This window comes from Adiantum capillus-veneris, chromosome 17 (genome assembly GCF_014529385.1).
Source record: "Adiantum capillus-veneris isolate H3 chromosome 17, ASM1452938v2, whole genome shotgun sequence".
Lineage (NCBI taxonomy): Eukaryota > Viridiplantae > Streptophyta > Polypodiopsida > Polypodiales > Pteridaceae > Adiantum > Adiantum capillus-veneris.
This window is the reverse complement of record NC_140947.1, coordinates 90,081,950-90,107,428: the sequence shown is the minus strand read 5'-3', so window position 1 is coordinate 90,107,428 and position 25,479 is coordinate 90,081,950. Positions and strand designations below refer to the sequence as shown.

The following is a 25,479-nucleotide window of genomic DNA, read 5'->3' as shown; positions in this document are numbered from 1 at the left end:
AATTATCCTTTTGAAGATGCTAGATGGATGCAAGGCATACAATTAAAGGATTACCTAAACCTTGTCAATGCTTACTAGAGTAAGCAAATGTACAAATGTTTAAAACCGTGTGTTTGAAGGAGGTTTTGAGGTGGCAAGATTCGCAGAAATTATACAAGAAAGCAAAGTGCTAATATAGACACTCGGGCGCAAGCAACACTCGGAGGATTGGTCTAGGACTACTTGTGCCTTGTTGTCAGTAGATGGCATGCCTAGGACAGGGGAAAATCTTGGCCATTGGTAATTAAAAGATCTCATAAGAACATGATAATGAACCTTGTGTATCAAGGATAAGGGGGCGGGTTGGTGGGGGTGGCTGCCCTAATAGCTGATGTAATTATGGTCCTTGGATGACGTCATGGCTCAACACGAGCATGACAAGACCTTGTAATTTTTTGGGGTGATCAATATAATTCACTCACAATTGTGAGTTTTGCTAAAAAAAATAAAATAAAACAATGAACAAAGGTTTTGTCTTATAAGACTCTCTTTTTCTTTATTGTGCACAAATGTTGTAACATTTAATGGCCTAATAACTTATGTGTAGCGGAAATTAGCATGAACATAGTGGGCATTTCATTAGAATAGATTCCTAATGAGAATTACAAGAGTGCTTGGGTGGAGAGAGCAACAAAAAGCATAACACCTAGTTAGATAGCATCGACAATACTTTCAAAAGAGAGAGAAATTAAGGTATTGACAACAGTTGAGGACCGGATTTGCATGGAGCCGGTCCCCCCTCCAAAAGGCTTTGTATTATGGTTTCTCCCATCAAGAGAGACATTGTACAATACAATTCTTTGTGTTCCTTCGAGACTAGCTAGTGCAATGAAGATGGAAGATTCATGCACCAAGCAAAACACTTAATCAAACACAACTTGAATTATCCCCATTCTCAGACCCAAGACCTCACACACCTTCGAAGATGGTGAGAGCTAGCAGGGTATGAGAGTAGATTGAGAGGAAGAAGGAGTATCTTACGAGAAAGATGTACATCTCCTCACATAATCACTCATATTAGCATAGCTTAGCTTAGTAATTAGCTTGGTAGAGGAGATGAGCATGCATTGAAGCTTGGCTCTTGGTTGGATTTGCATCCACATGCCAAGAGAGTGTTGATGTAGGCTTCTATCTCACAAGCTTGGAGTAGGTGATGAGCTCTCCATTAAAGCTTGGGAGGAGATAGAGTACTCTTCCTTCACGCATGGTCAAGTGTGAGTGTGTGTGTGTCAATTCCAAGCAAAAATCAGCCCCCTCTCTCTCTTGGGCGAGCCCTTGTTGCTAATTTGGTATGACTTTTGCTTCATTGGACCTCCCCAAGTCAAGCCAATGGGTATTAAGCAGCATAAGTGATAGCCTTCTGACATGTGTCCCCCTTTCCCCTTTTGTGAGAGATTTAGGTAATTAAATAATTAAACTAAACTCTCATTGGACCCCTTTGCCTCCTGGCCAATAGAAATCAGGCAAGCCATGGGGCTTCTGAATGCTCATTGGACCCTTTGGGAGACTGCCCAATAGTCTTCTAGGAGACTTAATTCTCATTGGTTTCTTTTATTGAATGTTTTTAAATTAATTAAACTACATTTACTCTAGCTTAATTCTCATTGGTCCACTTCAAGGGTCTTCCAATAGGAATTTGGGCACACCTTGTGGGCATCTGGACTAGGGAGCTGACATGTGTCCCTCATTCCCTTTGTGTAAAGGGAGCCTGTGTGTGTGTGTGTGTGGCTTTCTCTCTCATCCCCTACCTTTAGGGCTCGCCCCCTCCCATGTAGGGATGTGTAAAGACTTTTAGGGCACACACAAAGCATCCAATTTTCCCTAGGGTTGACCTTTGGACACAACCTTTGAATTTTGGAACCTTAGCATTTTGGAAGTTTTAATGGGCTGAACCTTAGGGTCTTTTTAGCCCATTGTTGCACATGGCTCTTTTGCAGATGCCCCCCCCTTTGGATCCCTATTTTCCCTCCTTTGGATCCCTACTGTGGCCGGTCTGCTAGCTTAACCAATATTCTAGCTTTTTCTCCCCTGGCCTTCCCCACATTAAATGATCAGTTTAATATGAGAAAATCATTTAGGAGAATTAGATATTGATTATTATGACAAATGTGAAGTAGTATGCATGCTTAGAATCAAGTTTGCGGAGACGACGTCTCCCAAACACCAAGTAGAGCTTGTCACTCTACTATGGAAGATTGATAGGACTAATGTGCAGACATGCTTGGTGCAGCTTAGGCTCTCGAGTGCCAAATGGACTAGTCATCCATTCTGGAACGATGTCGTAGGGTAACATAGGGATCCTGTACCCGCTAGAAAAAGGACTAATGAATAAGCTTTATCTTCTCTACCCCATAGCCGAGGACAACTATGATTTCAAGAGAGAGGTAATGTCAGAATAACTAATATCTAATTATCCTAAATGATTTTCTCATGTTAAACTGATCATTGAATATGGGGAAGTGCCAGGGGAGAAAAAGCTAGAATATTGGTTAAGCTGGCAAACCGGCCACAATAGAGATCCAAAGGAGGGAAAATAGGGATCCAAAGGGGGGGCCATATGCAAAAGAGCAATGTGCAACAATGGGCTTTAAAGACCCTAAGGTTCAGCCCATTAAGACTTCCAAAATGCTAAGGTTCCAAAATTCAAAGGTTATGTCCAAAGGTCAAACACTAGGTAAATCGGATGCTTTGTGTGTGTTCAAAAAGTCTTTATAGTTCCTACATAGGGGGGGGCGAGTCCTGGAAGTAGGGGATGAGAGAGAAACACACACACACACACATACTCACAAGCCTCATTTACACAAAGGGAATGAGGGACGCATGTCAGCTCCCTAGCCCAGATGCCCACAAGGTGTACTCAAATCCTATTGGATGGCCATGGAGCTGGACCCATGAGAATTAGGCTAGAGTAAATCTAGTTTAATTAATTTAAAAACACTTAATAAAACAACCAATAAGAATTAAGCTCTCTAGAAGACTATCGGACAGTCTCACAAGGGGTCCAATGAACATTCAGCAGCCCAATGGCTTGCATGATTCCTATTGGCCAAGAGACAAAGGGGTCCAATGAGAGTTTAATTGCAGTAAATAATTACCTAAAGCTCTCACGTAAGGGGAAAGGGGGACACATGTCAGAAGGCTATCACTTGTGCTCCTTAAATCCTATTGGCTAAGCCTGGAGAGGTCCAATGGGGTGGTAGCATGAGCAAATAGCACGAGCAAATAGCAAGAGGGGTCGACCAAGAGAGAGAGAGAGGGGGCTGAATTTTCAAAGGGATGCTCATGTGTGAAGCAAGAAGACTCTCTCTCTCCTTCTCAAGCTTTAATGGAAACCTTATCACCTACTCCAAGCTTGTGAGAAGGGAGGCCTACACCAACAACTCTTGGCTTTGTGATGCAAATCCAACCAAGAGCCAAATTTCAATGCATGCTCATCTCCTCTACCATGCTAATTACTAAGCAATGCTATGTAAGGAGATGTACATCTTTCTCGTAAGACTACTCCTTCTTCCTCTCAATCTACTCTCATACCCCGCTAGCTGTGACCATCTTCGAAGGTGTGTGAGGTCATGGATCTGAGACCGCGAGGGAATTGATGTTGTTTTTTATAAGTGTTTTGCTTAGTTGCTTGAAGCTTCCATCTTCATTGCACTAGCTAGTATTGAAGGAACACAAAGAATTGTATTGTAAAATGTCTCTCTTGATGGGAGCTGAAACCTATAATACAAAGCCTTTTGGAGGGGGGACCGGCTCCATGTAAATCTGGCCTTCAACTGTTGTCAATAGCTTAATTTCTCTCTCTTTCGAAGTATTGTTCATGCTATCTAACTAGGTGTTATGCTTTTTGTTGCTCTCTCCACCCAAGCACTCTTGTTATTCTCATTAGGAATCTATTCTAATGAAATGCTCACTATGTTCATGCCATTTTTCGCTACACACAAGTTACTAGGCCATTAAATGTTACACAAGCTTTGAGTCAAGATGTGGTAGAATGGACAAGTCATTGGTCAGAAGCATCCAAAGAACATGAATCGCAATTGGAGAGCAATTGAACGTATGTACTTTGCACATTAATGTTACTAGTGATTATGGTTACAATAAAATCCAAGAGAGAATTGAGTGTTGCATTAGAACTTTGTGCCTCTTTATATTGTAAATTGTGTACATCCTCAACCCACCCATTGCTTGGAAATCAAAATCTAGTGTATGCCATCAAATGGAGCATGGATTTTTGTTGCAATAGGAGCTTCTTGCAAGCCACTATTTTCTTTGTTTTTTGTGGCAAAAGGTGCATCCTAGTTTGAGATTGAGTTGATGACATTTTAATCATTGAATTGGTAGTTCAACTTGAAGATAAGGGCGACAATTACAAAATTTACTACCGTTATTGCTCCCACAAGAACATTCACTATTCAATTTCCAATTACGTAATATCAATCATTATTTCTCTATTATACAACAATTTAAAATAACCACCTCAAAAAATATGCACTCAAGAGTCTTCATGAGGTTGTAAAAGAGTTTTATCATTGTTCAAGCAAATGCACATGATTGGAAACATCATGTTTGTTTCACTACACAACACTTTAATGCTTCTTTAATGACTAACAACCATTCGATAGAATCAAGTTATGCAAACAAAAATGATTTCATGCTGATTTAAAACCCATGTAACTTTATTTGTGTTTGGAAAATCAAGGTGCTTCCTTTTCTCCAACAACATCCTTTTTCCTCGATTTTTATAAACAACTTACATGTCTCTCTCTCCCCTCTCTTCATGCCTCCCTCTCCATTGGTGTTTCATTGTGTAAATCCTTTTTATACTTGTTTCTTATCTCTTTCTTTTCAACGAAACCCCCTTTTTCACGTCTTGCTTTCCCCCTTTGAGATTTTTGAATGTAATCTAGCCTCCATTAATGTGTCATCATAACAACTCCACTACCACTAATACGTACCTTATAACCTCAAGCGAATGAAGAATTGGCTTACAATGTGACCCCGATGCTGTTTTGTCCATTTTTCTTTGATGTCTCACCTTGTCGATCCTTATTCTCCATCAACATACCTTTTAATAAAAGTAGTGTTTAATTCTACATATTTGTGCATGCCTTATCCCTTGTTGTAGTATTTGTTTGTAAATCCTCCTCCATCCATTTCCCCTCTCTTTCTTCTTTTTATTCCCCCCCTTTTCTTCAAGTCCTCCTTTCCCTCTTTCAACTTTTTGATTGCAATCCAACATCCTTCACTCAATGGCCTTTGCCCTGTCAAATCTCACAATACTCACCATACTCTCTATTACAACTCATTGTGATTGTCACTAATACTATCTCATAAACTCAAAAGAGTTAAGAAGTAGTTTAAACAAACCCCCCCCCCCCCCCCTCCTCTTTGCTGTGTGAACTTGTAAACATCACTTCTCTACCAACATAATTTTTGATTATTTAGTATCTTAGTCTAATTAGCTTACACCTCTCTCTAACTCCCTCTTCACATCAATATAGTATGCATTGACACATGCTTCATTTTCTTACTTTTCTTCTCTCTTTGTTTTTAACATTCCCCACTTCTTCAAATCCTCCTTTCTCTTGTCGAGGTTTTTGGTTGTAGTCCAACGCTCTTCTCAGATCTCTTATTCTAATTAGTGCACACCTCTCTAACGCTCCCTTCACATCGATATGGTATGCGTTGACACATCCTTTATCCTTCTTACTTTTCTTCTCTCTTTGTTTTTAACATTCCCTGCTTCTTCAAATCCTCCTTTTCCTCGTCGAGGTTTTTGGTTGTTGTAGTTCAATGCTCTTGTCAGATCTCACCATACTATCTCTGAAAGCTCATTGCGGTGGCTAACACTGATACCTACCCCATAACCAACCTTGGAACATTGGCACCGGGGAACACGGTAGGGGCAAACATTGAATATGCATGATTGCATCGAGGAGAAGGGCAAGGGGTAGAATCAAAGTTTTATCAAACCAAAATCAAAATGTCTATGAGAGCAACCTTGCTCACCATGCTTGAGATCGCGTTCATAAAGAACGAATAAGTATTGTTTTAGGATGGTGTTGTGTTCGTTGAAAGGCTTCTTTTCGCCTTCATTTTTTTTTTTGACCCCGATGGTTCGCCGTCCCAAGGAGGAGGATGGGGTCAAGCAGCGCCTTCCTGCCTGTGACATCTTCGCCTGCCTCAAGCTTCCATGGCGTCCTTCCTTCTTCCTCATAAAGGTTTGATCTTTGCCTCGTTTCCCCCTCCTTTGCACTCATTTGCGTCTTCGAAAGCTTGGATATCTTCTCGACACTCTCTTTGCTTGTTACTGCGATCGTAGCCTTCATACTTCACACTTCACTCTCTTTAGGAGTCGATCTCTTCTCGTCGTCCATGATCAAATGAAGCCTGCTCATGTTTTCTTTTAAATTGAAACCCTAATCATCCATTTGTATTATAGCATCGGCATAGCAGGATTCTCCGATCTGATTCTGTAATGGATGACCATGTAGAGTTTACATGCAATTTTCGAGGAAATGTGTAGAAGCCTCATCAAAGCTTTCATAGAAGGTAAGTGCCATTGCATTCGTCTTCTTCATGAAGGAACACGGTTTTCCAGTTTCTTAGCATAACCCCTGGGCTTATGTATTGATCATGGATGTCTTGCATGGACGTAGGCTGCCTTTATCTCTTTCAGAGAAGCAGCAAGGATTTTTGACAAAGCTTTGGGTCAAGTAGATCCCTTAGCTACGTTGCCTTCTAGGACCAAGAAGGTCTCCTGAAAAGCCGGATCGAAATGTGTGGCTTTGTCAGGTTTGGGTTGGCATTCTAGAGGTTGGTGGGGATTTGAAGTTGCAGTTTGTTGTCGTACAACTTCACAGCCTGCAAGCTTGCCTTTCCTTTCTGTATTACCTTCACTTGCTGTTTCTACTCGAGCATGAAGCATGCATGTAATGCTGATGATCATAATCAGTTTGCATGTAAGGCATTGGAAGGTCATCGAAGGTGATTGGACAGCCTTGATTGTTTATTAGTCTGAGTATTTTTCTAGCTCAATGATGGTAAAAGAATGGAGCAAGAAGGGTTTGTTTTGTTCTGTCACTTATCTCTCACTCACACATCATTTCTCCCAGTTTTATAACTCTGTGCTGACAAATACCCAATCTTTATCATTTGGTATGGGGTCTCAGTTCTCCATAGTATACTTGTTGAGCATTTGTGTGTCATACTCACCTAGGTGCTTTGCCTTTCTCCAGAAACAGATCATTTGTGAATGTTCACATTATTTTGGCAGGATTAATTAATTAATCAGATTGATCAAAGCTAGGAAGCTCACTTTGCTCAAGTTTTGATTGGAGTCTGGGATGCGAAGATTTTAGAAGGCTTATAGGTACCGCCAAAAGAATATTGTAGCAGATCATAGTTACTGAGGCTTTTGTGTGCCTCACATCAGTGTAAGGATGGCTACAGAGCTCTTGGAGCTGAAATTCAGATTGTATGATGGCACGGATATCGGTCCTAACAAGTACGCACTTACTGCAACTGTTGCCAGTTTGAAAGAGAGTATCCTTTCACAGTGGCCTAAGGGTATGATGGACTAAGCGTGCCGATTTCTTTTAATTTTAATAAACCTTTTGTAAATTTGCATCTTAGTTGTACTTTCCCTGTGTGTTGTAGACAAGGAGCACAATCCTAAGACAGTCAATGATCTGAAACTGATCAATGCTGGAAAGATCTTGGAAAATAATAAGACCCTTGCGGAATCTCGAGTACCTGTGGGTGAGATCCCTGGCACGGTCGTTACAATGCATGTGGTTGTGCGACCACCTGCTCCTGAGAAGGGTCTTGGTATATGCTTTCACTCATTGTTTGTTATTGACGAAGAGTTGTATCTTTCTTCTGATTTTAAAGAAACCTTTTGGTGCAAGTTTTAATGTGATTAAGGTATCTGTACAGGCCTTTGTTGTCTACCTACTGCTCTGTACTCTAGTTATTTGAGCTTCTAGTAAGGTTGTGGCCATTCAACATTGTTGGTACATACATAGATTTGTGGGATTAAGGCATCTTCAGGTTTTGTGTTGTTTGGGCGTTCGTGCTATACTGTATAGTGTGCAACCCTTAGTTCACTGCTTCTCATGCTGGTTCCTTGGAGCTCCATCCCATATGTTTTTAGTTTCAGTCAAGGTGGATGTACTCAATGAAAGTGAGGTTGGAAACCTTTTAATTGAAGCGTATACCTATCGTTAGGCTCTTGTATAGACACGCGGTTTACTCTTATCTGTGCATGGGACAAATTTGGTCGATTAGAAGTTAGTTTTTACCAATTCTCTGAACTTACCTGTAGTTTAATGATCCTGAACTTATTACAAGCTGCACAAGGAAGGTTCCTTCAGCAAGAGCTCAAAGATTTATCATGGCTGTTCTGTTATTATGACATCAATATATACGGACATGCAGATCTCGCATTCTGAGTTCTTTGCAAGTTGCGACTTGGTGACATTGTATGAGTTCGAGATTCATTCTATCTTTAGTGGTACTGTATTTTGTTGAGTCCGAGATTCCTGTGATTATTGAGTATCTAGAAGAGAGCATACAGTAAATTTGAGGAAGGTTCTTCGATCAAGAGAATATAAATCCTACTTGAACTTGCCGAGCAATAGTGACTTGCATCAATGCCTTGTTTGTGCCTGGCTCATGGTGATGTCCTTGACTCCTGTCCTCCCACAAAGAAAGGGGAGGTCTACATGCCATTCACGAGAACCTTCGGCATGTTATCATGAAGCCATAATAACCGCTCCAGGTTGCCCTTGTAAGACATGCAAAACGTTTTATCTGTTTAGCTTCATGGCCAATGTAGATGTGAGTGGATCCTGTCTTCTATTGATTCAGAGAGAGAGTAATGCATCGAAGAAGAGGTTCGCACACATTGCTATTCAGGTAGATTTATGTTATTGTATTTGTACAATCACTATATATATCACACTCAAATGATATTTTATCTTAGATGTTGTGTGTGGTCTTTATGGGATGTCGCTAAATAGATCCCCCAAACTCAGATAGGATTGTTACGGCCCTTCTGAATATAGATGCTACCAATTGTTCTGGAAGAACCAATTGTTTAGGAAGATAATTCTTCTTTTGGGTGGTGATCTTGCAAGAGGAAGTTAACAACTCCTCCTTGGTGATCAAGGTAGTCTTTAGTTTTTTAAAAAGTTTTAACTTTTTTTTTAATATTATAAAAATGGGGCCAAAGGTCGTGTCGTTGTTTTGAATGCATGCTCTAGCAACAATTATTTTAACTTGTGCTCTTGTTGCTTCAAACTCCATGCTTACAAGATAGGAATTAGGGGACTCTGGATACCCTATTACTTTTGGGCTTTTGGGCAAGTGTTGACTAATTTGTTCATTTTCTGTGTGAAGGTTTTTTATTTGGCATTAAGAGACTTTTAAGAAAGGCCAAGTTTTGGAGATTTTGCACGTGAGAGGTCCCAATTTCATTGTCTAGGGTTGTATTATGTAGCTTTGTGGCTCACTTGATTGTAATTCACTTTTCTTGGTCGTTTTTGTACATTGATTCTCTCTTTGCAAGCGCTAGGCTTTCACCACAATTGGGTGAAAGAAACTTAGTTGTTGGATTTGCAAAATAAGCTCTTGGGAACTAGCTCTATTGGGTGTACCCAAACCTATACCTCCACCTCCTCCTTTGGCCATTGATAAAGAAAGCAGAGATTTAGTAAGTTGTTACTCAATCCATGCATGATTAAGGTGATGCTTGTACTTGTGTGTGGAAAAGTGGATCTCACAATGTCAATTTTGGAGTTGTAGAACTTACCTTAGTGACTAAGAAGTTCTTTATTGTTTGCCTTAGTTGTTTTGTATCCTAGTTGTTCAATTTCTTGTGACCAAATCAAGATAAGAACAGTTATTTGCATATCTTTTGCTTGAATATTTTGTGGATAGGGTTTAGTCTTTTTCATCTACTTTTGGAGCTATTAAGATTCTGAGATTCACATTGTAGATGTCCATGTGTTTTACTCTTTTCCCCCTGCTTGTGAAGCTATATATATGGAGATCGGCCAGTGAGAGGTGCCCAAACCCCTGTATGACCACCCCAAGGCTTCCCTAGTGTTTATTTGTAGTTTAGGTGCGAAACTCTAAACCTGCAGAAAACACAGCAGGCTGTAATTCTCTGTTTTGGATCGTTTTGAGCGGAGCGAACACGTCTACGCATGTCTTAGGAGCTCCCGCACGCAATGGGACAATGTCCCTGTGATTTGGACGAGTTTTCACGCGAGAAAACTCTCCAAATCCGCAATCTTTCATGAGTGTGTACTTGTGGGGGATTAGCAATTAGCTAATCCGGTTTCTGTTCAGAAGGTTCTTGCATGGGCGAATGCGCATAAAACCCACAGATATGTACATGATCATGTGAGTAGCTCAACTAGTGGGGCATTACTATATGTGCAAAGGGGAGAGAGATGCACTAGAGCAAATCATTGCGCTACATGAGACAAGGGAGAAGGAAAGCTTTTCATTAAAAGCTTCAAAACTTGAAAATCCATTTGAAAATTGAAAATCAGCCTCCTCTCTCATATTTGGGCGCCCCTAGTTGGGAGAAACTTCTGGGGTAGTGTGTTTGCTTGCAGGTTGCTCTCCTATTGCCATGTGTCCAATTTGCTCCTTTGGTTTGGTGGGAGGTTTAGTTCCCACCAACTTATAAAGTTGTAAGTGACTTGCCGAGTGGCCCAAATTCCATTTGGAACACATAGGCTTCCATATTCATCAGACTCAATGCTAACTGGCCCGACCAGTCCCAAACGGACCGACCTAGATTCCTGATGTGAGAGATGTGAGAAACCGGTTCGGCCGCAGCCATTGCTAGACTGTAGCAGAAGCATGTCCACGTAACGCAAGTGAAGTGCGCACGTGGCAAGCGCTCTTTGTACTAGTGCAAGGTTTGAATAGTCAAATGCATGTATGCGTGAAATTAGTGTCTAATGCACTTTACAACGCTATACACGAAGCTAAATTTGGAGGACCTTAAATTTAGAGTCAAGTCTCTTATTTCAAAAGTTTTTGCCTACAAGCTTGAGAAGGATAGGTACAAGGCATTGCTAGTAGAAAAGTCAGCCTTGAACTTTGACTTCTTATGGCTGAAAATTAAGAATGTAGATGTAGACAAAGGAAGAAAGAGATTCACCAGGATTGTAGATGACATTGACATCATATCTTGGTTAGATTTTCTTTTGGACAAGTTATATACAACCATCGGCGACTCTCTTTTCAAGCAAACAATTGGTATCCCTATGGGCACCAATTGTGCTGTTTTTCTTGCTAATTTCTATCTTTTTACTTATGAGTTTGATTTTATGGAGCGTCTTGTCCTTGCTAACACTTGCCCAATATTTTTGCACAAGTTATGCAATGTAAGACGCTTTGTAGATGATCTTTTTGTCCCTGACGTTCCTTCTTTTCAAGATTTTATGTACTTGAATTCGAGTTTTGTAGGCGGAGGGATTTATCCCAAGGAGTTTTGTGAACTTAACTGTACCACAAATAGTGATTGTTGTGCCTTTTTAGACCTTAAGATTTTTCAGACTCCCTTGGGATTAGAGGTAGATATCTATGATAAGCGCCTTGAACCAGAATATGCCAATCTAAAAATCATCCGCATGCCTCACATTTCTTCGAACATTTCTCTTTTAGCTAAGTACGGTGTCATTTGCTCTCATATATTTAGATTTTCTCGTCTTTGTTCTAGTAAATCTACTTTTGTTGTTCAATTTTGCCATCTTATTTCTTTACTAGTTGAAAAAGGATACTCATTCAAAAGAATCATGAAAAAAGTTCGTTCATTTTTGCATTGTAGTAAGTTTATTTTTAGTGTTTCTTCCTTTGGAATGTTCAAGATAATCAGTAGTAAATTCAATAGAAGTGGGGAGCTAAAAAGCCCACTTATTGTTTGACTTAATAACACCTTATGTTGTTGTTTTGATCTTTAGCGCTTCTAGTATTTTCACTATAGCTTGACAATTGCTAGCCTTTATCATGGCTGAGTATGCCCATCACCTCCGGAGAGTGATAGAAACTCAGCTCGTTGGTTTTGTAGAGTACGTTCAAAGCATGAATGACCTCTATATAAACCTGCACCTACTCTTGGGCACTGACGACGTGAGTAGGGATGTCATAGCTGTTGTCCAAGCTATGCATGATAAAGGTGATAATCTTATTCTTCCTGTTTGGACAAGCAGTGAAGTTGAGATCACATATTGTCAAGTTTGGTTCTTTGCTCTTCGTAGGTTTGTAGTAGTATTCATTTTTCGATTTCATATTTAGCTTACCTGAGGACTTAAGAATGTGTTCCGTTATAGGTTGTTGTGTGAAGTTTGATTGCTAGGATTAAGTTTTTAAGATGTCTTATCCTTTTTTTTTTTTCTGGCTTAAAGTTGAGTACTTGTTTTAAGCCAAGTAAGTTGCGTCAACTTATTTTACACATGCCTTTTCTGAAAACATTTTTAAGTTAATAATGTTTTGTTTTATCTAGTTTTGTTTCGAAGCAATCAAAGTGATTTAGTTAGTTAGTTTGTTTGTTTTTGTTTTTCTTTTCTTTTCGTGTGTCCCTTGCTTTTATAGTTTTATGAGTGCTTTATTCCCACTTATAATTCGTGAGTTCAGACTATTCTGAACTTACGAAGGTATATATATCTAATGCACTAGTTTATTGTTTCTTTTAGTGTTAGGCTTCATTATGGTTGAGTCTGCCCTTGATCTCCGGAGTCATGACAGAAACTCAATACGTTGATCTATGTGTTTATGTATGATGCTCGTGTGTGTGTGTGTGTGTGGGTGTGGTGTGGTGTTTGGGAGCATATGTTAGTACCTAGTTCTACACCCACTATTGGGCGTTGCTGACGTTAGTGGGGATGTCGTCGTATTTAGTCAATACGACGCATGATGGAGCTTATGGTTATATTGTCTCATGGGTGACTACCATGGGTCTATACCTTGCACTTTTTTTAAAGGGTGAATCTAGGATTATCCTGGATTCATCTATGTATATATTGTTTACTATATGTTTTGCATACATAATCGAGGGCAATTACTCTTCTCTGAAGGGGGGGACTCATGTCACAACGTGATGACGTGGTAGTATCAAACTTGGTTTTTTTTTTTTTTTTTTTTTTGAGAGAGAGAGAGAGAGAGAGAGAGAGAGAGAGAGAGAGAGATGATGTGGCAAATCCATAAGGCCCAAGATTCAGGTTGTGAATCATGGCAAGAATTGCGGTGGATGTTGCCGCGTAAAAGATATGTAGTTGATGAGGCAATTGAGCTTTTCGGTTCTCGTGTTTGAAAGTAGTTGAGTTTTGGGTGTTGGAAGCTTTTGGGTGCCTTGTTTTTTAGCAGTTTGCTTTGGGCGACTTGACTTCATAAGTAAGACCTTGGGAGCCACTCGGTAGATTAATGTGTGGTTGCACAATTGTAGAGTGACTTCCAACAACTGTACTCCTTATGCATGTAGTGGGTAGCACTTGGGGCCCCTATGGCAACTTAGCGTTTCTGGGCACCTGTCAAATCAACATAGAGCAAGTGTCAGCCCTGCGTTTTCGGGGTGCATCTCTCTCTCCTTGCGTTTTGGAGGGCAGACATCAAATATCAAATCCAAGGGCAGTGGTGGTTGCAATTCTTTTCCACCACAGAGGCGGACCCCTTGTAGTGGGATATCCTGGAGCACATATGGTGGCAGGTTTAGGTTTCCCTCCCAGTAGTCTCATACAGGGTAGTCTCTTTATGGAGAGGTGGTGCATGCTTGGGTGCAGCCTTATCTTGCTGCCTTGAGGCTAGTGCATGTCCCTCTCATGTTCAGCCTTGTTGCTTGCCAAGAGGAGATCTTCACCTTGCCATTTCCAGTGTGGTTGCCAGGTTGTGATTGTAGGCTTTGACATGTCAACATGTAAGAAGTAGGAGGAAGCTTAAGGGTGCCTAAATCAGTTTTTGACTTATTTGAGGATTGTCTTTTGCAGATTCTGCAGATTTACACAACTACGGAGCTCCCCCATGTCATACTATAGGTGTTTGGTACTCATTGTAATGCGCTCCCTCTTACAGCCATGTTTTATGTAGGGTGCTATTTTTATGGTAGCAAACTCTCTAAAACCGTATTTTGAGCTCATAATACCCATCCTTTTGTGTTGATCTTTGCATTTGTGATGTATAGCAATGGGGTAACGCTTATGTACATGAATTGATGTGAAAATCAGCAAAATACATGGCTGATGTATTGTTTTACGCATTTATCGGGTTTATACCGCATATCCTTATGAAAATCAAGGGGATTATGCTACAGGAAATTCCACATGGGCCTACATAATTTCCTCTTCAATTGCACCTCGAAAAGTGGTTAACTTGGGGGCTGATTTTCTGTTGCAGTTTTAGGTTTGGTGGTATGAATCAAAATGTCCTGCAAGAGTGATGTGGAGTTGCTAGGGTGATGGCATTGTTAAATCTTGAGGACTCTTTGGCGCATCTCCAAATCATCCTCTACTTTGGCCACTTTCCGTCGTCATAGTTTACTACATGTGAAACAATAAAGAGTTATGAAAAGGGCGTCAATCTTTGGGGCCAATGTGGTATCTTCTCTCTCGCCCCCTCTCTCACACAAGTGAAGTGTTGGATTCCATCCATAGGTGATAGGCTACTCGAACGATGTGTTAGAAAGTCATAGGGAAATTTAGACAAGAAGCCTAAGAACCAACCATTCAAGAAATGGACTTGGACGACTCGAACCGAGAATTGGATGAATAAGTATATCCTTGCGGCTAACTTTAGCTTAGTTCGCCCACGCATGGGACAAGTGGGATGAGAGGCACTTGTGCTTGGCGTTGGTGGAACCCTATAAGATTGCCGGCTATGAACAAACTCGTGGATACGTATTGCAACTGGATAGGAGCACTTTTGTGGATAGAAAAGAGGAGAGAGCGTTGGTGCTCGTGAGGATAGGTGGGCTCAAATTGCCTGATATTTGGAGGCGTAGACACGTTGTCTGTCCATTGTGCTCCCAATGAGAGGGTACATCGCTTTCGCATTTGATGATGAAGTGATCGACTCTTGATGGTCTTAGGGGGCGATGGCTAAACCAATTCAACTCCACCTCAACTATATCGACCAACCGCTAGACCCAGATGAGATGATCGTTATCCTCCTTGGTGGGGAGGCTCACGGGAAGCGGATACCCTTTTGGGTATGTCGTGATCTGCACTCGAGGAATGGAAGGGCACATTCCTGTGGCGAAGTTCCTCGGTGAGGATATGCCCTGGTACTTGAGTGCTCTGCATAGGTGGATATAGGGAGAATGCGCTCCTTCCTATGCTTAGTCTTATATTCCGAAACCTCTAGAGGAAAATGATGTTATTCTCCCAAAGCGACGACAAATGAGCGCTTAGAGTCATTCAAGTATGAAACCGGCCCATAGGGCGGTAGATTTTAGCTTTCACCCGATTCTTTACTCGATAACTTTACTTGACTTTACGACATAGAGGAAGACTTCACGAATAAACTTGACCGGGATGAACACTTCAAACAAAGCACGGCTTGGCAGTGCCACCAAGTATACAGTGACACCCTGTAGGCCCCAAAGACTGGTGCCCCTTTTCGAATTTCTTTATTATTGTAAAACTTGGGAGAAAACCTGCAAGTTTCAACGTGCCGTCCCGCTTTTATTGGGAGGAAAGTGGTCCACTCTAACACGATTTTGGCAGCATAACCACAGCAGGAGGCCTCACAGAAAAAATCCCCATGTCAAAGGTGACTTTCCCGGCCCATACGGGCACTTTCCCAAACCTGGCTAGAATCTGTAGCACGCTGAATTCTCTGTTTTCTGCCCCGAAAATACACTCGATCATCTGTACAATGATCCCAACGCTTCCCGAAGCTCTTGGGTGTATTAGGGATCAATTAGGGTCAAAACCCTAAACCTGCAAAAATACATAGCAGGCTGGATTTTTCTGTTTTGGGCTCCGTTTTGCGTGTCGGTTGCATTTGTAGCAAGCCCTCAAGCTCTCGCACTTGTAAGGCTATTTCCTCTTTGAATCGGATGAGATTTCTCGCGTGAAATCTCTACGGATTCACCTGTATCTACGGGGGATTAGCAACTAGCTAATCCAGTTTCTGTGCAAGAGGCTTTTGCCTTGGCAATCGCGCATGAACCCACAAAACTGTACATACAGATGAAAAGCTCTCGAGTGGGGCATCACGCTTTTGTATTCAAAGGGGGGGGGGGGGGGGGGGGGGGGGGATGCTCGAGAGCAGCGCACTACATAAGACAAGGGAGAAGGCAAGCTTTCCATTAAAGCTATAATCACCTGCACCCACTACTCACACACAGTAGTTGTAAGGTGCAGCGGAATGAATGTTGAACTTTGCTCAAGATGAGTGCTCCGAACTGTGCTCAAGGTTCCTTTTGTTCTTATGGAAGCGAGAGCCTTCCGTTCTTAATGAGAGTGCGCAATGGACACAAACAAAGTGAATGGACACTGTGCGTGAAAGTGTATGAGACTGAGAGATAGAGATAGAGAAGAGAATACGACATCAGAGACGTTGTAAAACCCTCCTCCGAAGGCCATACTCTCTATGGCGAGAGTGGTCTACTTATGATTGCACAAATCTCTACAATGCTTCGACTTGCCGACGATGTCGACGACGATGAGGACGACGACGAGATGGGCTGAAATCTGAAAATGCTAATGGCTGAAATCTGCAAATCTTTATTTGTTGATTTCTGACTCTATGTCGATGACGATGTCGATGGCGACGATGCGACGACGACACGCTGAAAACGCAGATGCTGAAATCTGCGTTTTCCGGGCTGAATATGCAAACTTCGTGAGATCTAACCGTGCGGCGAGGATCTGCTGCAGGAAGGTGAGATCTGCGAGGTTCGGGACTCGATCTGCGGTGTCTAAGGGCTGAAAACTGAAAACGCTGGTGGTTCTTGATGTTCCGTCGCGATGATCTGCAAAAACGTTGAGGTTGTGCTGCAAACCAAAAACGCTAGGGCTGAAATTTGTCCTACTGTCGCCGGTGGTTCTGCAAATGCAAAACTGTTAGGTGTAGCCGAATGAATGTTTGCGCTTTGCTCAAGATGAGTGCTCCGAACTGTGCTCAAGGTTTCTTTTGTTCTTATGGAAGGTAGAGCCTTCCGTTCTTAATGAGAGAATGCTATGATCACAAACAAAGTGAACGGACACTGTGCGTGCAAGTGAAGGAGACTGAGAGATAGAGAGAGAAGAGAGAGACGACACCAGAGATGTAAAACCCTCCTCCGAAGTCCCCACTCTCGTCGGCGAGAGTGGTCTACTTATGATTGCACAATTTGGTACCATAGTTGCCAAGAAACGCGTTTCTTCACTCATGAAACGTACGAAACGTTTCAGAAACGTTTCTGTATGAGTTTGGACGTTTCAAAGGTAAAGTCAAGGCTCGTAAGTTTTCGCACGAGGAGCTTTCAGCCCCTACTCATATTACACGATCTCAAACAGCTACTAGTAGAGCCCAGATAGCTACTACTAGTGTTGCAACGCAAGAGGCCTTTCATGAATCTTCAGCCAATGATAATGAGGATTCAGAAAATGAGGAGGAGGAGGAGGAGGAGGAGGAGGTGGGGGAGGAAGAGGAGAATTTGACAGTTGATCCTGTTTGATTTGTTGCTCGTAGAGCTCATGTTACATGTAAACCTTGAAGCCTCTTGTTCTTTGTTTCGGTCACGAAATCCTCAATGTCATGAATGTAGCTTCTATCTTGCTTCTAATGATGAAAGTTAGTCCTATTCTCCCTCTTTTTCATGTTTAATTGTAAAGGTAATGCTTAAAACATAGATCTCAGCTTATACCACTTAAACCTACGTACATTTCTTAGTTTGCACGAAACTTTTGTTTTGCGGCGTTTCTTTCTTGGACGAAACCGTTTCGAAACTTTTGAAACTCGTTTCAAACGAAACGTTTCGAAACTCCGTGGCAACTATGTCTGGTACAAATGGAATGCATGGACTGATGCAAGGCTAGGCTATGTCGACGATGACGACGGTGATGACGAAGTCAACCTAATGGTTGAAATCTGCAATCTTTCTATTGTTGTCCAAAAACGCTATGGGCTGAAATCTGAGATTGAGCCAAAAACGCTGATTTTGGGTCTGTTTTCTGCGGGTTTTTGTCGCTGAAAATCTGCAGGTTTAGGGTTGAAAACTGAGGATCTTCAAGGCTGAAAACTGATGGTCTTATCGGGGCTGAATTTGCTACCTTTTTGGGCTGATCTTGTTGGTTCTTTTAATGCTGAAAACTGCTAACGTTGGGACATTGAAAAACGCCAAGTTGAAGGGTTCAAAAACGCTAGATGTTGGCTTCTTCAAAACGCTAGTTGATGGGATCTTCTTGGCGATGGTGCCCTGATGCGTAAACGCTAGCTGAGGTTGTCTGGCGAGGGTGCTCACTGAAAGCCAACGCTTTCGGAGGCTATGGCGAGGGTTGGTCTTTGCTTGGAGTGGAATCGCCTAGGTTGGGGAGTCTTGCTTGAGAAGTTGCCTGTTGAGCGGTGGAGCTCCTGCTGCCTCTACTGCCATTTAGTGCTAACTTTGGTTTGCTTATATATTTCTTAGCAAAATTGCCCTACCTACTTTTGTTGGAAAGTCACTTAAATTAATAAGTGAAAAATGTCAAAAATAGGGAAAATAGGCTAAATGCACTAGAAAATTTCCCTGACTGATTCTGATGGATTGATGGGAATGCTTATGATCATGCTGTGTGCAACCAGAGGATATGTATCTACACTAAGTGACTGGGCATGCACGGTCTACGACTAGACTCACAAAAGTGCCAGATCACTTCTAAATCTAGACCGACTGGACTGACTGAACCCTTGTCGTGCTGTAGCTTGTCCACAGACACATAGGGTTGGAAGTGTCAGATCACTTCTAAATCTAGATTGATTGGACTAACTGAACCCTTGTCGTGCTGTAGCTTGTCCACGGACACATAGGGTTGGATGTGTCACGTGACATCCCCTCCTTTTCAAAGTGAGGTACATGTACTGAACTGTATGGCGTCGAGGGAGATCGCCAATAGCATCCGGAATCCTGGAACGGACTCTTCGCCGGCCCACTCTGATGTGTGGGTCGTGCGGTACTTGAACTTCATAAAGGTCTGCAACGCTTGCTTCTTTGGGCCGCGCGGAAAGCGACACAAGGTCTTCTGTGGCTCCTTCGATGCTTCAACTTCGTCTAGAGTCCTGCTTCTTTCTTCTTCAAGAATCTTCATGGCTGAGATTTCCTGAAACCATTTCCAACACAAAAACATGAACATATCCATTCCATGTAAAGTGAATGGAAAATTTTTTGTCTTCCTCAAAGACTGTGCATGCCTTGTAGATGAACTAATAGACGGAGTGCCAAACCGTTCACCACGCACACGCAAATGCAAACGATGAGATCGAATCTTTCTCTTATGATTTAGAGCCATCAACTTTGGCAATTCACAACGGAAATGCCCATGCTTGGTGCTCATACTTTCTTGTGCTCGTTCTACAACTGTGTCGTGCCAAGGAAGAGACATGGACTGACTTCCTTAAATGCATACTTTTCGGCTTTTCATGAACAATCCGCATACACTCATGCTCATCCATGAGTGAAACGTGCTCAACGTACAATATGTCATGCCTAATAAAAGGGATCACATAAAGACGCCGACTAAAATACAGGAAACGATCACGAATGAAACACTCGAACAATGCGTGCGTATCAATCATGCGAACACATAATACTTCCTGTGAGGGTTCTTTGGACCTAGGCTCGACAGCCAAGATCGGTTCTTCTTGAAGGATTGAATCGTCCTATGGGGGTTCTTTGGACCTCGACTCGAAAGCCAAGATCGGTTCTTCATGATTGATCGAATCTACAATGAGGTTAGCTTCGGTAGAAAAAGCATCCACTAACACATCATCCTTGTGAACAATCACATCATCTTCATGCAACTCATCATGCTTGTGAGAAATCACAACTTGATCATGCAAATCATCATGCTTGTCATTGTCATTCAAATCATCATGCTTCTCACAATCATGCAAATCTTGTGTGTCAAGAATTCTTTCATGTGTCGTTCGCTCTTCTCTTTGATGGCTTTGTTATCGCAATCAAATCTTGCTTGTCTTGCTTTGTCTTCCAAGTCGTACTTACGCTCTATGGTTGCCATGCTTTCTTCGTATTCACGATCTATGGTTGCCATTTCTTCTTCGTAGGCTTTTCTTTCTGCTTCTCTTTCTTCACGTTCTAACTTTCTTTCCAAAACCAATTGCTTCAAAGCCTTCATAGGAGTTAGTGGGAGAAGGGGGAGGGTTGGAAAAACCTCTTGGTGGGGAAAATTCTTCGTCTCTCTCATGCTCATCACCTCTAAGCGAAGTATCCATTCCGCTTTGAGTGATGACCATTCTGAAGTAGTGGGTTCTTGTGGTCTTGGGTTCTTAAGTTCACGAGGAACTTGGGTTCTTGGGGTTCTTGAGGTTCTTGCGGGTCTTGAGATTCTCGAGTTCTTCTTTCGCTTGCAATCTGTGTTCGAGAAGGATCTTCTCTTCACTTGAGTTGTACTCTTTTCCGCGGGCGCACCCCTTGGCGGCCTTGCGCTCATACCAAGGTTGCTTTTCCCACCTCACGTCGATTGGCCGGCCTCTAAGTGCACGGTCTGCTCTCAATGAGTGAAAAGAGACACAAGGGGAGGCTGGACAAGCCCTTCTTTCTTGGGATTCCTGTCACTCTTCAAAAACACGATTAGGAATCGACACGCCCAAGCGAACTTGGGTTCGCGTGACCGCAACAAGCAAAAAAATTCTTGTGATTCTTGTGGTTCTTTCCTTGAGTGATACAGAACACTGCCAAAGCTCTGATACCAATGTTAGGTGCAACGGAATGAATGTTTGCGCTTTGCTCAAGATGAGTGCTCCGAACTGTGCTCAAGGTTCCTTTTGTTCTTATGGAAGGTAGAGCCTTCCGTTCTTAATGAGAGAATGATATGATCACAAACAAAGTGAATGGACACTGTGCGTGCAAGTGAATGAGACTGAGAGATAGAGAGAGAAGAGAGATACGACACCAGAGACGTTGTAAAACCCTCCTCTGAAGGCCCCACTCTCGTCGGCGAGAGTGGTCTACTTATGATTGCACAATTTGGTACAAATGGAATGCATGGACTGATGCAAGGCTAGGTTATGTCGACGATGACGACGGTGATGACGAAGTCGACCTAATGGCTGAAATCTGCAATCTTTCTACTACTGTCCAAAAACGCTATGGGTTGAAATCTGAGACCGAGCCAAAAACGCTGATTTTGGGGCTGTTTTCTGTGGGTTTTTGTCGCTGAAAATCTGCAGGTTTAGGGCTGAAAATTGAGGATCTTCAAGGCCGAAAACTGATGGTCTTACCGGGGCTGAATCTGCTACCTTTTTGGGCTGATCTTGTTGGTCCTTCTAATGCTGAAAACTGCTAACGCTGGGACATGCAAAAACGCCAGGCTGAAGGGTTCAAAGCCGCCAGATGCTAGCTTCTTGAAAACGCTAGTTGATGGGATCTTCTTGGCGATGCTGCCCTGATGCATAAACGCTAGCTGAGGTTGTCTGGAGGGTGCTTACTGAAAACGCCAAAGCTTTGGGAGGCTATGGCGAGGGTTGGTCTTTGCTTGGAGTGGAATCGCCTAGGTTGGGGAGTCTTGCTTGAGAAGTTGCTTGTTGAGCGGTGGAGCTCTTGCTGCCTCTTCTGCTGTTTAGTGCTAACTTTGGTTTGCTTATATATTTTCTTAGCAAAATTGCCCTACCTACTTTTGTTGGAAAGTCACTTAAATTAATAAGTGAAAAATGTCAAAAATAGGGCAAATAGGCTAAATGCACTGGAAAATTCCCCTAATTGATTCTGATGGATTTTGATGGGAATGCTTATGATCATGCTGTGTGCAACCAGAGGATATGCATCTACACTAAGTGACTGGGCATGCACGGTCTACGACTAGACTCACAAAAGTACCAGATCACTTCTAAATCTAGACTGACTGGACTGACTGAACCCTTGTCGTGCTGTAGCTTGTCCACAGACACATAGGGTTGGATGTGTCACGTGACAAAAACGCTAGGCTGATCTGCTGTGTCGTGATGATGTCGGGGCTGATTTGCTGTGCACAAAACGCCAAGGCTGATCTAATGCAAAAACGCTAGGTCCTCAGATGGCTGAAAACGCTAGGGCTACTGGGGGTGTTGGTCTTGCCGAGAAGTTGCCTGTTGAGCAAGGTGCTCCTATTGCCTCTTCTGCCAGAAAGTTCTAGCGCTAGGTTTTTATTTATACAAACTTAGCAAAATTGCCCTACCTACTTTCCACAGAAGTCACTTAAAAATAATAAGTGAAAAATGTCAAAAATAGGGAAAATAGGCTAAATGCACTGGAAAATTCCCCTGAAGGATTCTGATGGGAATGCTTATGATCATGTTGTGTGCAACCAGAGGATATGCATCTACACTAAGTGTCTGGACATGCACGGTCTGCGAACAGACTCACAAAAGTGCCAGATCACTTCTAAATCTAGACTGACTTCTAAATCTAGATTGACTGGACTGACTGAACCCTTGTCGTGCTGTAGCTTGTCCACGGACACATAAGGTTGGATGTGTCACGTGACATCCCCTCCTTTTCAAAGTGAGGTACTGGTACCGAACTGTATGGCGTCGAGGGAGATCGCCAATAGCATCCGGAATCCTGGAAGGGACTCTTCGCCGACCCACTTTGATGTGTGGGTCGTGCGGTACTTGAACTTCATAAAGGTCTGCAACGCTTGCTTCTTTGGGCTGTGTCGAAAGCGACACAAAGTCTTATGTGGCCTATTCGATGCTTCAACTTCGTCTAGAGTCATGCTTCTTTTTTCTTCAAGAATCTCCATGGTTGAAATTTCTTGAAACCACTTCCAACACAAAAACATGAACATATCCATTCCATGTAAAGTGAGTGGAAAAAATCTCGTCTTCCTAAAAGACTGTGCATGCAATGCAGATGAACCAATAGACGGAGTGCCAAACCGTTCACCACACACACACAAACAATGAGATCGAATCTTGTCATTCTGATCTAAAGCAATCAACTGTGGCAATTCACAATGGAAATGCCCATACTTGGTGCTTTCATGTGCTCTTTCTATAAATGTGTCGTGCCAAGGAAGAGAGATGGATTGTGACGTCCTTGAATGCATACTTTTCAGCTTTTCATGGACAATCCGCATACATTCGTGCTCATTCATGAGAAAAACGTGCTCGACGTACAACATGTCATGCCTAGGAAAAGGGATCACAAAGACGTTGACTAAAATACAGGAAACGATCACGAATGAAACACTCATACAATGCGTGCGTATGCATCATGCGAACACATAATACTTCCTGTGAGGGATCTTTGGACTGAGGCTCGAGAGCCAAGATCGGTTCTTCCCGAAGGGGTTCTTTGGACCTAGGCTCGAGAGCCAAGATCGATCCTTCGTGACTGATCGAATCTGCAATGAGGTTAGCTTCACTAGAGAAAGTATCCACTAACACATCATCCTTGTGAACAATCACATCCTCTTCATGCTTGTGAGAAATCACATCTTGATCATGCAAATCATGATGCTCATCATTGTCATCCAAATCATCATGCAAATCTTGTGTGTCATGCTTGGGAGAAGAAGAGACTGAGAGAGTCTCCGTCTCTTGAATCTCTTGCATCTGTGCCTGCACTTGAGAAAAGAGTCGCAAGAACTCTTTCATGTGTCGGTTGCTCTGTTCTTGTCTTGCTTTGGCTGCCTTTCTTTCTGCTTTTCTTTCTGCGTGTCTGCGATCCATTTTTGCCATTCTTTCTGCATGTCTTCTTCGCGTTCTAACTTCCTGTCCAAAAACATCTGCTTGTCTGTTTTGCAGGCGTAATTGAGGGCGATTACATCTTTCAAGAGGGGAGTATGTCACAAATTGATGACGTGGCAATGCCTGGACACACCCACACAACACGGACTTGATGACGTGGATGTCAGTACGGATTCCCGCGATGTACGTTGACTGGCTAATGTGGCAGATGTACGGAATCCCGTAATTTACACTAGCCTATTGACGTGGCAAAACGTACAAATTTCCATAATTTACGCTTGCTTGTTGACGTGGTAGAATGAACGGATTTTCGTAATTCATTGTGACTTGCTGACGTGGCAGAGCGTACGGATTTCGGCAGATTACGTTAGCTGCTTTTTGTTGGCAGATTTTATACCAATTGATTTTGGGACAGTTCGCTTTTGAGTTTGAAAGCTTTTGGGCTCTGCTTTTAGCATCCCTTGTAAATCTTTATAAGTGACCCAAGGGGCTTACTCCCAGAGCATCTGGACGAAGAGTCCAAGAGCGAGCACCCGCAGAGCAATTGTACTTGCTCAAAGATTAATATTAAAGAAATACCGAAAGGGACGCCAGTCTTTGGGGACAGTATCTCTTTGCACGGAACTACGCCGAACCGTGTCGGCTCTCTTTTCATCTATGAATTATTTTGAAGTGAATCTCTATTGTGTCGCGGTAGAATCTTGACTTGGGGTGTCCAAGTTTGTTACACCTGATCAAGAGACAACCGCAAAGATGTAAGCACTATTGTATGGAAGAATCAGTACCGGTTGTTGGTCCTGACAGAGGGAGCATCTGGACGCAGAGTCTGAGAGCGAGCACCCGTGGAGCAATTGTACTTTGCTCAAAGATTAATATAAAAGAAATACCGAAAGGGGCACCAGTCTTTGGGGCCAATATCTCTTTGCACGGAACTACGCCAAGCCGTGTTGACTCTCTTTTGATCTGTGAATTATTTTGAAGCGAATCTCTATTGTGTCGCGGTAGAATCTTGACTAGGGGTGTCCAAGTTTGTTATTCCTGATCAAGAGACAAACCCGAAGATGTAAGCACTATTGTATGGAAGAATGAGTATTGGTTGTTGGTCCAGCAGAGTGAGCATCTGGACGCAGAGTCTGAGAGCAAGCACCCGCGGAGCAATTGTACTTTGCTCAAAGATTAATATAAAAGAAATACCAGCCTTTGGGGCCAGTATCTCTTGGCACGGAACTACGCCGGGCCGTGTCGACTCTCTATTGATCTGTAAATTATTTTGAAGTGAATCTCTGATGTGTCGCGGTAGAATCTTGACTTGGGGTGTCCAAGTTTGTTACACCAGATGAAGAGACAACCCGAAGATGTAAGCATTGTTGTATGGAAGAATCAGTACCGGTTGTTGGTCCCGATCGACGGCCTCTCAGCAAGCCTAGTGCTACACCAAGTACACCCACAATCGCAGTAGCAGTCGTCCTTGGACGATCGCAAGTACGACAATAGGTGGCCGTGAGGAAGCTGAGTAGCGGTTGAAGCTAGCACCTAGCCGGAGCTTCGACTAGT

The 25,479-nt window shown here is 42.6% G+C and overlaps 1 protein-coding gene across 2 annotated transcripts in view; it reads left to right on the top strand.

Annotated features, from left to right (window-relative positions):
* The first annotated feature begins 6,102 nt into the window (after positions 1–6,102).
* LOC147437682 (membrane-anchored ubiquitin-fold protein 3-like) overlaps positions 6,103–25,479 on the top strand; it is a 38,815-nt gene continuing 19,438 nt past the window's right edge. Inside the window, exons 1-4 of one of the 2 annotated variants that reach the window (XM_086487181.1) lie at positions 6,142–6,260; positions 6,534–6,591; positions 7,316–7,608; positions 7,699–7,869. In XM_086487181.1, the coding sequence (XP_086343307.1) occupies positions 7,482–7,608; positions 7,699–7,869 (298 nt within the window). In that variant the 5' untranslated portion in view covers positions 6,142–6,260; positions 6,534–6,591; positions 7,316–7,481. Of the gene's footprint in view, positions 6,261–6,533; positions 6,592–7,315; positions 7,609–7,698; positions 7,870–25,479 lie in introns of both variants that reach the window. The other variant, XM_086487180.1, reaches the window with a different exon arrangement.